This window comes from Chondrus crispus, genomic scaffold (assembly GCF_000350225.1).
Source record: "Chondrus crispus Stackhouse genomic scaffold, scaffold_442, whole genome shotgun sequence".
Lineage (NCBI taxonomy): Eukaryota > Rhodophyta > Florideophyceae > Gigartinales > Gigartinaceae > Chondrus > Chondrus crispus.
In genome coordinates, this window is record NW_005179340.1 from 11,724 (window position 1) to 24,469 (window position 12,746).

A 12,746-nucleotide genomic window follows, 5' to 3' on the forward strand; every position below is an offset into this window, starting at 1 on the left:
CAATATTGAAGTAGATGCTTACTCACCGAATAAGGTTCTTATGGTGCAAGGAACGATGTCTCTGTCTTTACTGAGGCTCTAGTGTCTAGGTGACAAATGAGGTCACTTTTCAACTTATTTTTCTCGACTTGTGCTAGCTCAACAAGATGGAAAAAAGATACTCTCGACACGGCAGTTGACTTCTGCGTTGTGGAAGGGTGGAGTTTGGTGAGATCTGCATGTCTTCTCCAGCCATTTTTGAAATGCCCAAAAAGGAGCCTTTTTTGACCAACCTCAAAACGTTTTATGTTGATATCTTCGAAACCAAAACGCCTGTTTAAAAAGTCAACTCATCATTGATACTTCATTAGATTCTTAGTCTCTCTGTGCATTGACAACCGCCATCCCAATGTTTTGCAATATGTTATTGCCGAGCGCGTATACGTTAAAGAAATGGTGTCCAAACTGAATGTTTTAAAGTTTCGATTTAATTTATATATTTTTGCAAAAGAAAAGCTGGCCTCAAATGAGGCCATGACTGACCTCATATGAGGTCAAATTGCTTGTCGTCTAGACACTAGCGGTGATGGGCCCTAAGGGCCATTCCATTCATCGTGATTGGCAATCATGCAATCACGCAATCACGCGATCACGACATTAATTTAACGTCGTTCTGCATCGTTCTTTTCTCCAACGTGTGCTACTTGTAGCTGTAAGCACATTCCACGGTTCTGGAAGGGCAAAGGTTTCAAAGGAGGAAATGATGGCACGGCAAAGAGAGTAGATCCTGCTTTCTGGCTTTCCCACATGTGCAACCCTGGGTTGCACAAGCAGCGCGTTGATTATCATTTCGAAATGTACGAATATTTGAATGGGGTTTAAATCTTTTAGAATTGCAAGGAGCATTACAGAAAGTTGGAGCACAAGATTAATTTTAAGTCGATTGTTTATTTCTTTAATGAGCATGACCATTTTTTAGGAAACGTAATATAAACAACCAACCATAAGGGAGCAGGCACCATTTATTGACGTGATTGCGTGATTGCCAATCACGATGAATGGAATGGCCCTTAGAGGCGGCCGCGGAGAGACGGAGCCGCTGCCTGTCCAGGTGCCAGCTCTGACACATGTGTGCGTGTCAGAGGTGTGTGTGCTGTACATGGGAATCATAACAGTTCTAAGGGAATGTGGTGGTGGCAAGAGCATCTCCACCGCGCAGGCAAATTATGGCCATTTCTAAAATATGGCGACTCAGGCTTGAGTTTGGTCTCCACCGCACAAATCTGCACACAAATCTGTTTCACAAATCGTATGATAAATAGGATTTGTGTCTTGACGGCACACATATTTTTTGATTTTGTGGCGCGTCACGTCACAAATCCCATTTTTTGGCAACACTCTTCTGCTTGAACGGACTGATTTTTTGTTACTTTTAGACACCGAAACAGCAAGAACGCGGGAAGCCACGGGTACACCTGACCCGCTCAAAACGTCTGAGCATGCCAAATGCACAGTGGACGGTCTATGCTCGCACTGCACATGCCCGCACCCACCCGCAGGCAGACATTGTGCACGCGTTAACACTCATTTATTATGGGAGTCCGCGGGCGTGGATGGTGGCTAACTGAACTCGACCATCTGGCAAAGGCGTGGGTGGCGACGCGGCCGGGTACGCTTCGGGCGGCGAGGACAAGTCTGAGTGGAAGAGGTCAGCGTCGATGAACTGGACCTCGGCTTTGTGTCCTGCTGGTCGGGGTGGGGGGCGGCCCAGAGGTTGGGGCGCGGGAAGTCTGGGCGCGGATCGGGGGCGGGTGCGACTCAGTGCGCGGTGGAGACCGCGACGCGATTTGCGCAATGGCGATTTGTGGTACTTTCGCAAACGGAATGTGCAAAACGAATGCCCATGTGGGAGCCTGACAAGTGACCAAATATAGAAACAATTTGCCTATGCGGAGGAGATTCTCTAGTGGTGATGCTCTAAGGCCGTAACATTATTAGCCCTGTGCTCATTTTTTGTGACGACTAAAATTGCGCCCCGATCGGTTCTTTTTCCGTAAGTCGGCAACGGATAAGTGTTAAGCAACTAAAAGTTGCTTGTTGAAAGGCACGAATCGTCCCGCTCACGTCAGTGCGAATTTTGCCGCAAACGGTTTGCAAGACTAGTGGTCGCCCAGGTGGTCGCCCAGGCAATATCAAAAAATTGGGGATCAAATGTTCCCTTTCTGTCATGAGAGCCATACGTGCACACGTAGCACACGCATGACAGCAGGATCAGTTCACCTCACTCGCCGCCGGCGTACAGATCCCTAGCCTCTGTGGTGCAAGGAACGATGACTATGTTTTACTGAGGCTAGCGGACGAGGCGCTATTAAGAGGCGGCGGTAGAGGCACGTGTGGTACAATTGCCAAGTGGCGCTACGGTACTAGGCGGGCGCCAGAGGCCTCGCCAAGTACAGTAGTAAGATGTTAACCGATACGGTGCATACGTGGCCAGCACGTGTAGATGTGGCCACGTGGGAGTCCACTTGTAGTTAGTGGCACCAGCTAGTGCAGGTGTACACGTGGTGCGCGACCGATCGGTGGGTTAGTACAGTAGTCATTTTTAGTTACCGTAAGCTACAGTAAGCTGGCTACAGTATGTACAGCTACTGTAGTCCGTCCGGTGCCACCGCCCTACTAGGAGGTATAAGATAGGGGGCACCGGGCTGGAAGTAAACCGAGGCAAGCACGCCTCCCCTTACTTCCTACCCTAGTTCTTTTACCGTACGGTTAAGTAAGTCCCTCAGGTTTCCAGCTCGCCACCAGTCGTACTGCTCCACACACCAGTACGACTGCGCGTGTCCAGTGCGGTGTACCTCCCTTGTCCAGTGCTTCCTACCGTTACGGATTATTCTACCTGACACTCCAGTGTAGCGGTCCCCCAGGCTCCCTCATTTTTAGGTACAGCCTGTCCTTTTCCGTTTACGGTTTAGCGTCCCTACGGTTGTACCACATTTTTGGTACTCTTGTGGAGGGGCGCCTGGGGTTTCTAGACCCTCACCGTCGAGGTCAGGAAAGAAGACATCCGATTCGGTACGTGGACAAGTTGAAAAACACGTATCAACCCCCGGTTCAAGCAAGAAGTCAAGATGAATCCGACCGGAACCCCTGCGGAAGACTCCGGTTCGGGACGGGGCAGTACTCGCTCCGGCTCAGCCCGGGCGAGTACGCGCAGCGGACCACCCGGGTCCGTGCGCCCCCGTGTCGAAAACCCGGAGTCACTGCTACGGGTGACAGGCGGTACAGGGCAGAACCCAACCAATTCGGAGGGGACGGCCCCAGGGGCCGTCCCGGCCCTCGCTGGTCGAGCGGGTACCGAACACCGCTCCCAGTGCGCATTAAATACCCTCTGGCCGCGCATGCAGACGTGGCTGGAGGAAGCTCTCGTTAAAGAGGTTCCTCGCCACGTCGAGGGTGCGATTAACCGAACGGTTCCGCCGCTTGTTGACGAACAAGTCCGGGCCGTCCTCACGCCCGTCATCGACGACGTCGTGGGTGCCCTCGTAGAGCGTGAGCTCCGAGAGGCACTCGACCCTGGAGATCATCTTACACCGTTGGGGCTGAGCCTCCAGACAGCTATCAACATAGCTGTCGAGGCTCGCCTCGCCAACTTCAATCCGAACGGTACTGTAGCTGAGGCACCTCAACCTCCTACAACCGCTACGGCACCTCTCAAATTAATAAGAACCGGAACGGGAGATACAAGACCGACACAGGTATATATGGCCCCTCACCCGGAGGCGGGCCCTCACCCGGAGGACCCACCTATATACCTGCCCGAACTTCAGGGTGTTACAAGGGGTCCGACAGATAAGGACCCCGCGACCTATGACCGATACGGAAGACACCCTCGCCATGAGACAGAAAATCTGACGAGGTATGGCGAGACAGAAAATCGCTCGTCTTTCCGTTACGGTCCCAAGTCCCGACGCACAAGGCGCGGGCCATTGCCGGAGGAAGAGGAGGAGTACTCCGAAGAAGAACCGTACGGTGACAGAAAAGCCGTCCGGCAAGATTACCGTCGCTACAGGTCTCGGGCTGGAGCCCGTCGTCGAGGAGGTGAATTTCCCTCCGACGGAAGCTCGCCTGATTCGACCAGCGACGAAGGTCGGCGCCACCCGGGCAGCCGGCGAGACCGTAGCCACCGACGCAAGTGGTCCGGCTCAGAGGGCTACAGTACAGACCCTGAGCCGCACGACCAGGGGCGCCGACCGGGTAGAATTCGTCGGACTACCGAACGGTCACCCCCCACCAAGAAGGTCGATGTGATTAAACCGCTTAATGATTTATTCACCAAAACGGTTAATTACAAGACCTACCGGTTGGAACGTCGCAGCGTCCGGTATAATTCCGAGGTCGCGGGGCATATCAGCCGTATCCGCAAGAAGCTGGACGTGCAGATGAAATCTCACACGTTCAGTGGACAAGATCCGATAGCGGTATTGGGCTTCCTTGCCCGGTTTAAGATGGCTTGCGAACATAATGGGGTAAGCCAGGGAGCTGCCGTATGGTGCTTCCAATTCTACTTAACCGGACAGGCGCATGCGCTACTGCAGTCCCGCCTTATGGGTAATACCATGGCGGTGGACGCCGAGCAACCCGACATGCTCGAGAGTTACGAGGAGGTAGTCAATTTCCTTTTACGGACCTACGCTACCGATGAAACTATCGCCGAGGCCTACACCGAAGTGGTTTCCTTCCGTCAGAGTTCTAACATGACGGAAGAAGCCTACAGCAATCAGCTGTGGGACAAGGCCCTCCGATGCGGTACTGTCTTCTCAGACCGTCGGCTCAAGTCGCTGTACGTCGAGGGATTGCTCCCAGCGACGTGCGCGCAAGTGCGGAATTATCTAGCGACCTACGCCACCGTAGACTACCAGGCGGTCGCTAGGTACGCACAAGCCATCGGGGAGACACACCGTTCGGCAAGGCGGCACTTATTGCCATCGAACGTCGCGTCCCGTGACGCTACAGGCAAGATTGCCTTTAACCGCTCGGCAAGAAAGACTCCGGTGTTATCCGTCGAGTCCTCGTCGGAGGCCGCCTATACAGGCGCCTCACCCAACGCAGAAGGAATATTGGCGATGACGAGCCCCACAGTACACGCAAGTACCGTGAGCTCGCCACCAACAAGTTTCCAACCTTCTCCGGTACCGTCAGTGGGAGGGGTTGTAGCCCCAACGTCCACGGTAGCCGGTTATGGATGCCGCTACGGAAGCGGGGACCAACGCGCAAGGTGGAGACCGCCTCCGTGCCGGTTCTGTCTGGACCCTACTCACCGACAGGAAAGCTGCCCTATTGTCGCGGACGCCTCGCTGCGAGCCCAGCTCCTAGCAGCGAGGGAAGCCAACTATCAAAAGTTACGCATCCGACAGGGGCTCCGCCCTGGGTCTCCATTCAGTCGTCCACAGGGACCTGTGTGGCGAGTAAATCCCTCATCTCAAACCACGCCGGTCAACCTGGTGGACGAGGGGGTCGACAAGGCGGAGAAGCTGGTCGCTGAGGAGGAGGAGGATCTCCAACTCACGGGGGAAGACAGGGAGGACGCGTAGAGGCGACGTCGTCAAAACTCCCTGTCCGCCTCACCCCGGAGGATCCTTCCCCCTCAACTCAGGCAGCAGAACCGAACCGAACGGAAGACGCGCAGACCGAAGCGGAACCTATTTGCTTCTTCAAGAGGCAGAACTATAAGGTTTCCGCCACGGTAGGGCTGCGACAAGCGAATATGCGGGCACTGTCCCCAGTCCTAGACTCGGGGGCAGCGCCCAATCTCATCCATATACGCTGTGTGGCCGAGCCATGGCGCGCGGCCATCCGTCCGGTAAAGAGCGCACCGCTGGTGGACGCCTCCAATCGCTCAATGAGCGCCCTTGGACAGCTTACACTGTACGTCCGCATCGGAGATTTCACAACCAGGGTCAAGTTTCTCGTGGTCACCCGCCTGGATGTGGATTGTATATTAGGGACCACCTTTATAGACCAACATATCAAGGCAATTCTACCACCGCGACGGAGGGTTCTCTTCCATCATGCCCCCTCAGTCGCACTTACAAGCACGACGTCATCCAAATTTACTCATAAGGAGCACCGAACGGAAACAGAAAAATCGCCAAGAACCAAGCCGTTTCCGAGCAACACGCCGTCTCGGAAAATACGCATGGTGCGGGAAATTACAATTCCCCCCATGACGCAAGCAACCGTACGGGTGGCGACGCCGGTCGCCGGGCTCTGCTTCTTACAGAACCATCCCCACACGGCAGAGAAGAACCTGTCGCTTATGGCGCAGGGAGTCATAGATATAAAGCCAGACATTCCGTTTTCGGTAATAATGAGCAATTTTAGCCATAATGCGGTCCATCTCCCCAAGCACACCGTTATCGGACTCGCGCTACCATCGCCGACCCACATCCTAACCCTTCAGCCAGCCACAGGAGTGGCTGAAGCTAAGGAGGGGGGAGGAAACAAAAATAATCTTCTCCCTACAGTACCCCCTTTGGGTACCGTACAGGATGAGGGACAAGACACGTCCGATACGGAAGAAGAACAGGAGAGATCCGACACGGATGAAGCCCCCCGATTGTGGACCGAGGATGTCCACATCGGTGAGGAAGACGGAGAGCTACACGAAAAAATAGTAGCTATGCTCTCCGAATTCAAGGAGATGTGGAATGGCCGCCTCGGGAAGATTGGTGCCACCAAGCACTGCATCGACCCCAAGGCGGGGGCCAATCCCATCTACCAAGCTCCGTACCGGGCTGGTACAACCGCACGGGAAAAGGAAAAAACCGAGGTGAACAGCATGCTGCGGGCCGGCGTCATCGAGCCGGCCACGGCAGAATGGGCCAGTCCTGTGGTCTTCGTACCCAAAAAGGACGGTACCATGCGGTTCTGTGTGGACTACCGCAAGCTAAACGCACTTACCATCCGGGATTTCTATCCCCTACCGCGAATAGATGAGTGCATCGACTCACTCGGCGACGCTACAGTATTCACTACGCTTGATTGCAATAGTGGATACTGGCAAGTTGAAGTCGCCGAGGAGGACCGCGATAAGACGACGTTCGCGTCGCAGTGCGGTCTATACCGGTTTGTGCGGATGCCGTTCGGTTTAAAGAATGCCCCAGCCACTTTCCAAAGGGCTGTGGACATCATCCTCTCCCGAGTTAAATGGGAAACCGCATTGGTGTACTTGGATGACGTCATCGTGTACTCTAAATCAATTACGGAACACCTCGACCACGTTAGGGAGGTACTACAACTGCTGTACACCGCCGGGGTATCGCTGAAGATATCGAAATGTACATTCTTCAACACTTCAGTGACGTACCTGGGGCACATAATCCGACCGGGACGGTTAGAGGTCGAGAGGTGCAACGTCATCGCTATCGAGCGGGCGCTACTTCTCTCTAACCAAACGGAATTACGCTCCATCCTGGGGATGTGCAATGTCTACAGGCGGTTCGTCCCGAACTTCGCCAAAATTGCCGCTCCCCTCAATAGGAAGACGAGCAAGGATCACCCCTTCGAACTGGGAGTCCTATCCGATTCGGAATATGAGGCCTTTGCCGAGCTAAAGAAGAGGCTGGTCTCACCGCCCATCCTGGCTGTACCCCGCCACGGTTACAACTACACACTCGACACGGACGCATGTGCGTACCAAGTGGGGTGTGCTCTGCTGCAAGACCAACCGAACGGAGATAAATTACCGATTGGCTACTGGAGCCGTAGTCTCACGGATGCTGAGAAGAATTACACGACTACCGAGAAGGAGTGCCTTGCAGTCGTCTGGAGCATCCTGGCATTACGCCCTTACCTGTACGGTGCCATCTTCAATCTCCGAACGGACCATGAGGCCCTCCGGTGGGTCCTCAATTTGGCGGACAGCTCCGGACGGCTAGCCCGCTGGCGGTTACGCCTGGCGGAGTACGACTACGACGTACAATACCGGCCGGGTGTCAAACACCAATTGGCGGATGTTGTATCTCGCCTCCGGACGGGCGAAGGGGAAACTGCCGCGGTAGACGACGAAGTCCCGTGCTTCGTCGTTCAAGTGTCAAGACAGGAGCCTAACGTGGGGCCCGTCGATATTGACTGGGCCCCAGCTACCGAACGGAGTCCTGGGAATGCGCAAGAGAGGCCCCAGGCCCTTGCCGTAACTCCCGAACAAACGGACGTATTGTCCCTGTCGGTTGAGGAATTTATCCAAGCACAGGCGGCGGACGAGTTCTGCATCCATGCCGCCCGAACCGTTGGAGAGCCACACTCAAAGTATGACGTGGACCGTTACGGTTTCTTGGTGCGGAGGTCCTCTCTTGATGGGACACTGCAACGCGTCGTCCCGAAACGGTTAAGGGCCAAGGTGCTGTATTTGGCACACCACCCGAGGTTGGCCGGACATCCCGGTGGGACCAGGATGTACTATACCCTGAGAAGGGAGTACTACTGGCCCCACATGGCCAACGACGTGTACGCCACCGTACGGAACTGTCAATCGTGCTCTGCGACACGGGGCACGATTGTACGTCATCAAAAGGACATGAAACTATTCCCGGCGGCCGGACCCTTGGAGTTTGTCGCAATGGACCTCCTGGGTCCGTTGCCGAAGACCGCACATGGGAATCCGTTCGTCCTTGTGATTACCGACCGGTTCTCTAAGCTCACGCGCAGCATCGCGCTTCGTACGACAACCGCAGGCGTGGTGGCTAACGCATTCCTGGACAACTGGGTGTACGTCTACGGAGCACCACAGTACGTCCTTACCGATAACGGTTCGAAATTTGCGGCGATGTTCTTCGACGCCGTGTGCGCATTGCTAGGCATACGTCACTATTTGACGACAGCCTACCACCCGCAAACTAACGGTCAGACCGAACGGTTTAATAAGACCATCGTGCAGAGGCTCCGACATTATGTCGAGGAGCACCAGCGAGACTGGGACGACTTCCTCCAGCCTCTGACGTATGCTTATTACATACAAGTCCGCCGGTCAACGGAGACTACTCCGTTTGGCCTGGTGTTGACAAGACAACCGTCCGGATTAACCGTCGCGGGTACAGCGCCCCAGGCTGCGGGAGTCGCCCATCACAACCCACGTACTCCCGTACAGTACAAGCGGGCCACTCTTCGCAAGATTCGGGATGTCCTCGACCGTGCGCGGGTAAAGATGACCGCGGCCCAAAAGCAGTATAAGGAGAACTTCGATAAGAAAGTCCGATTCCGACCGGTAATACAGGAGGGCGACCAAGTCTACGTGGATCGCCCTCCCCGAGCCCTCCGAGCGGCTGAACGACGTGGCCGTGACGGACAGGGGCTTGGGACGGACGACATGTCCGTCAAGCTTTTACCGAAGACGGGAGGACCCTTTCGGGTCCGCCAAGCCACGGACACGACCGTTACTGTGGAGCAAGACGGGCTTCCCGTACGAGTCAGTATTGACCGCGTCACGCGGATGCCGAGGGGCCCGGGGGACCGGACCATGCCTACAGGAGGCATAAGTGCCCCTTCCGAACGGATTAACCCTCCCCATGGGGACGGTGCTAATACCCCCGAGGAGTTCGTCGTCGAACGTCTCGTAGCGCATCGCGATACCCCTACCGGCTTGGAATACAAAGTGCGTTGGTATGGCTACACCCCCGCGGATGATAAATTCGAACCCGCGGAGGGCCTACCACAAGCCTTTATCGATCGGTATTGGCGAGCCCACCGAGCTTAGTTCCGCTCGGTGGCGCAAGCTAAGAAGGGGGGTCTCCCGGATACTGTACCGGTTGAGACCACCCGCATGTAGAGCATGCGGGGGGCGGAAGCCGCCTACGGGACCGTCACTACCGCTCGGAACTATACGCACGGCTGGCGGTCGACTTCGTAACCTCCCCGAACTAAGGGCCTGAGTTACAAAATTGGCCAGCCCTCCGGGGAGGTGCCGTGTGTCAAATACTGTACACGCCGCCTATCAGGCGTGTAATCCGAAACGGTGAAGTCCAGGGACCTCAGGGGGATCGCCTAGGTCACTAGGTGTCGCCCGAGGTCGACCATGGTCGACGATGGGGAGCTACGGCACGCCCGCGGTGCCCAAGATAAATACTGTCTCGGATACTTGCAGCGGCGGCGCGACCCCCGACACGTGGCAAAAATTTCCAAGTGTCATTCCCGTAATGGTGCGGTGGCCTGCGGAAAAAATCCGGGGACCAAATTGTGAGGGGTGACACCGTTCGGTTCGGCAATTACGCCGAAGTTCGGGCTACGTTTGAGCCCCTAGCGGGCTCAATAAAAATCGTAACCCACCGCCGACAACGGCATCGTACTCCCCGCGTCAAGCCGCTTCGGACAGTATAAGGTCCGAAAAACGGTCAATGTCGACCCCGGCGGACCAGCCGCCAATTTCGGTCGACTTTGGGCTACGTTTTGACCCCTAGCGGGCTCAATAAAAATCGTAGCCCACGTCCGAGAACGGCATCCGACTCACCGCGTCAAGCCGGACCCGGAGGTATCCACTCCAAAAAGCGGTCGTGGCGAGGTGTCAACCGATTTGGAGACGAGATCAGTTTTTATTGGTTTCTAGTCGTTTTTTACAGTTTCCAAAACGGGGTTGTCGGCGAAGTCGCCGGCGGATCACTCGTACGCCCCTAACCGCCACGGAAAGGGACCGAGCGAGGCCAGAGGGGTCTCCCGGCAACCACGAGGGTCGAGACCCCCGCGTACTGTACGCGCCGGTGGAAAAAAGGGGCGTCCGAGTTGGCCAAACGGCCAGCCCTCCGAGGGGGTGCCGTGCATCGGTACGTTGGCACCACTACCCCGGAGGAGCGCCTGCTTATGGGGAGGCGCTGTAGCCCCCCGGGTGGGGCCTGGGTCTGTACCTGGCGCCCCGCCAAGGCGGGGCGCAACCGAACGGTACCCTCCAGGGACTCCCTCGAGAGCGCCCAGGTCCATGAGCACCCCCGAGGCCGACCCTGGATGATGGGGGATGCGGACAAGCCGCCGTGAGGCCATGCCGTCGTCAAACCCAATCACTGACACGGAATGGACGGGATACAGTACTTGTGGTGCATACAGTACTGTACCCGGTGGCCGCAGCCAATTAAGGCGCGCGGCGGCGCATGGGAGGCGGTTCGGAACGCCTCGGATTCGAGGGAACAGCCAATCGGAGCTCGTTAAAATGAAAAAAAGCCACCTGCCGAACGGAAAAACTAGGCAAGTTTTACTAGGAAAAACGCCGGTTTTGAAGCCAGAAAGATCCCCCGAACGGAAAATCAGGCATATTTTACTGAGAAAAAGGCCGATTTTACCGAGATGAGAAACGGAGCAGCATCGCTGCGGGGCAGCTTGCACTGCGTCTATTGACCCCTAAAGCGGTTGGTACTCCTACCTCCTGCGCTTGGGCGACTTAACGCACCACGGTGCTTCGCCGGGCTCCCCGCGATGCTCGCGCCCAACGACCGCTAGACAGCCTCGGGTAGCAGCACGGGATTCCGGTCCGCCCCGCACGAGGCGTGCATGGACCGTACCGACGGACCGCCCTCGCTCACCGAGAGATGGTACTGGACATGGGGGCCGCGCCTGCCCCGCAATTACGCAGAGGGGCGGCCGCCCCTACTCCGAGCCGCGAAGGCTCTCCGGATAAGTTGTTGGCCCCCGGAGCCAGCAGGCGGTGAGGGTGAGATCTGGTTCGCCCCGCCCGAGGTGGGTGCAAACTGTACCGAATGGTTGGCTTCCCTCCTCCACGAGGATGAGGACGCCACAAGAGGCCATTCTTCTACCCCGCGGCCTCGCGGAGGAGCGTCAGCTTTAACCCCAAACCGCAAGGGCCCTGCGGACGAGGGAGTGCCGCGTTCGCTCGGGGTCCCCTGGGAAGCTGTGGTAGCCGCGTCGTCGCCACGACTGGGTGGAGACCACCGCGGGGTGGTACTGTCCCGCGAAGGCGGTGGAATCAACGCCTCGATGGCAGGGAGAATGTCACAGCCGTCCCCATAGGAGGCGGTCCTTCGCCACCCGTTGTCGGCATCCGTGTCGCTGCGGTTACCCTTCTCACCGACACGGCCGCCTTCACAGGAGACTGGCCCATCGCTGGTTCTTTCTCGATCTCCGTCGCCACCAGGGCCGCCTCAAGGGGGATTCTCCTCTAACTACCGGGGCGGACGTCTGCGTAAAAGTCCTTACGGTATCTTCCGGGGGCGTGGGGCCAACCGAGCCCCACTCAGACCCTAGACCGTCGAAGATAGTTATTCCCCGGTGTCACCGTTGGGAAATCCGTGTAGTGCAATGCGCCTGTTAGGCAGAGACCAAGGTCCGGCGGTCCAACACAAACAACAGCAACCAAAAACAACAACTGCCGACGGCACAGCGCTACGGAGTGTTCGAAGCTCCCTGTCCTCTTTAAGCGGGTTTGCGGCCCGCAGTAGCTCGGATCCCTGATAGGGGGGGGGCAAAGAGAAGGGCCCCGCCCGGGATCGGTAAATGGTGGTAGAGACTTCTAAAGGCAACTGCTCAACGAGTTCGGAGGGGTGTTTAGGTAAACCTGGTCCGATGGGTCGTAAATCCAATGCTCGAAGAGCGCCTTGTACACCTTATACCCTTGATAAGGTCTTCGACGGGGACGTCGCAACGTAGCCCGTCGGGAAGAAGAAACGTAGCAGCGCTACACCGTCGTACTGCCCGATGGCAAAGTACCAACAACGGATCGGTCGCAACCAGATTCCGATGGAACCAACACTGAGAAAAGCACCACTGGTGCA

The 12,746-nt window shown here is 56.4% G+C and overlaps 1 protein-coding gene; it reads left to right on the plus strand.

Moving 5' to 3' along the window:
• Window positions 1-218: 218 nt before the first annotated feature.
• CHC_T00000088001 (hypothetical protein) lies at window positions 219-458 on the plus strand. XM_005718896.1 is given in 2 exon segments: window positions 219-320; window positions 321-458. The coding sequence occupies 1 exon segment, from the start codon at window positions 219-221 to the stop codon at window positions 318-320; it is 102 nt and encodes a 33-aa protein (XP_005718953.1). The 3' UTR covers window positions 321-458.
• Window positions 459-12,746: the final 12,288 nt, after the last annotated feature.

Excerpts from the sequence above, each read along its gene's own strand:
- CHC_T00000088001 (XM_005718896.1), top strand. The coding sequence starts at position 219 with ATGTCTTCTCCAGCCATTTTTGAAATGCCCAAAAAGGAGCCTTTTTTG.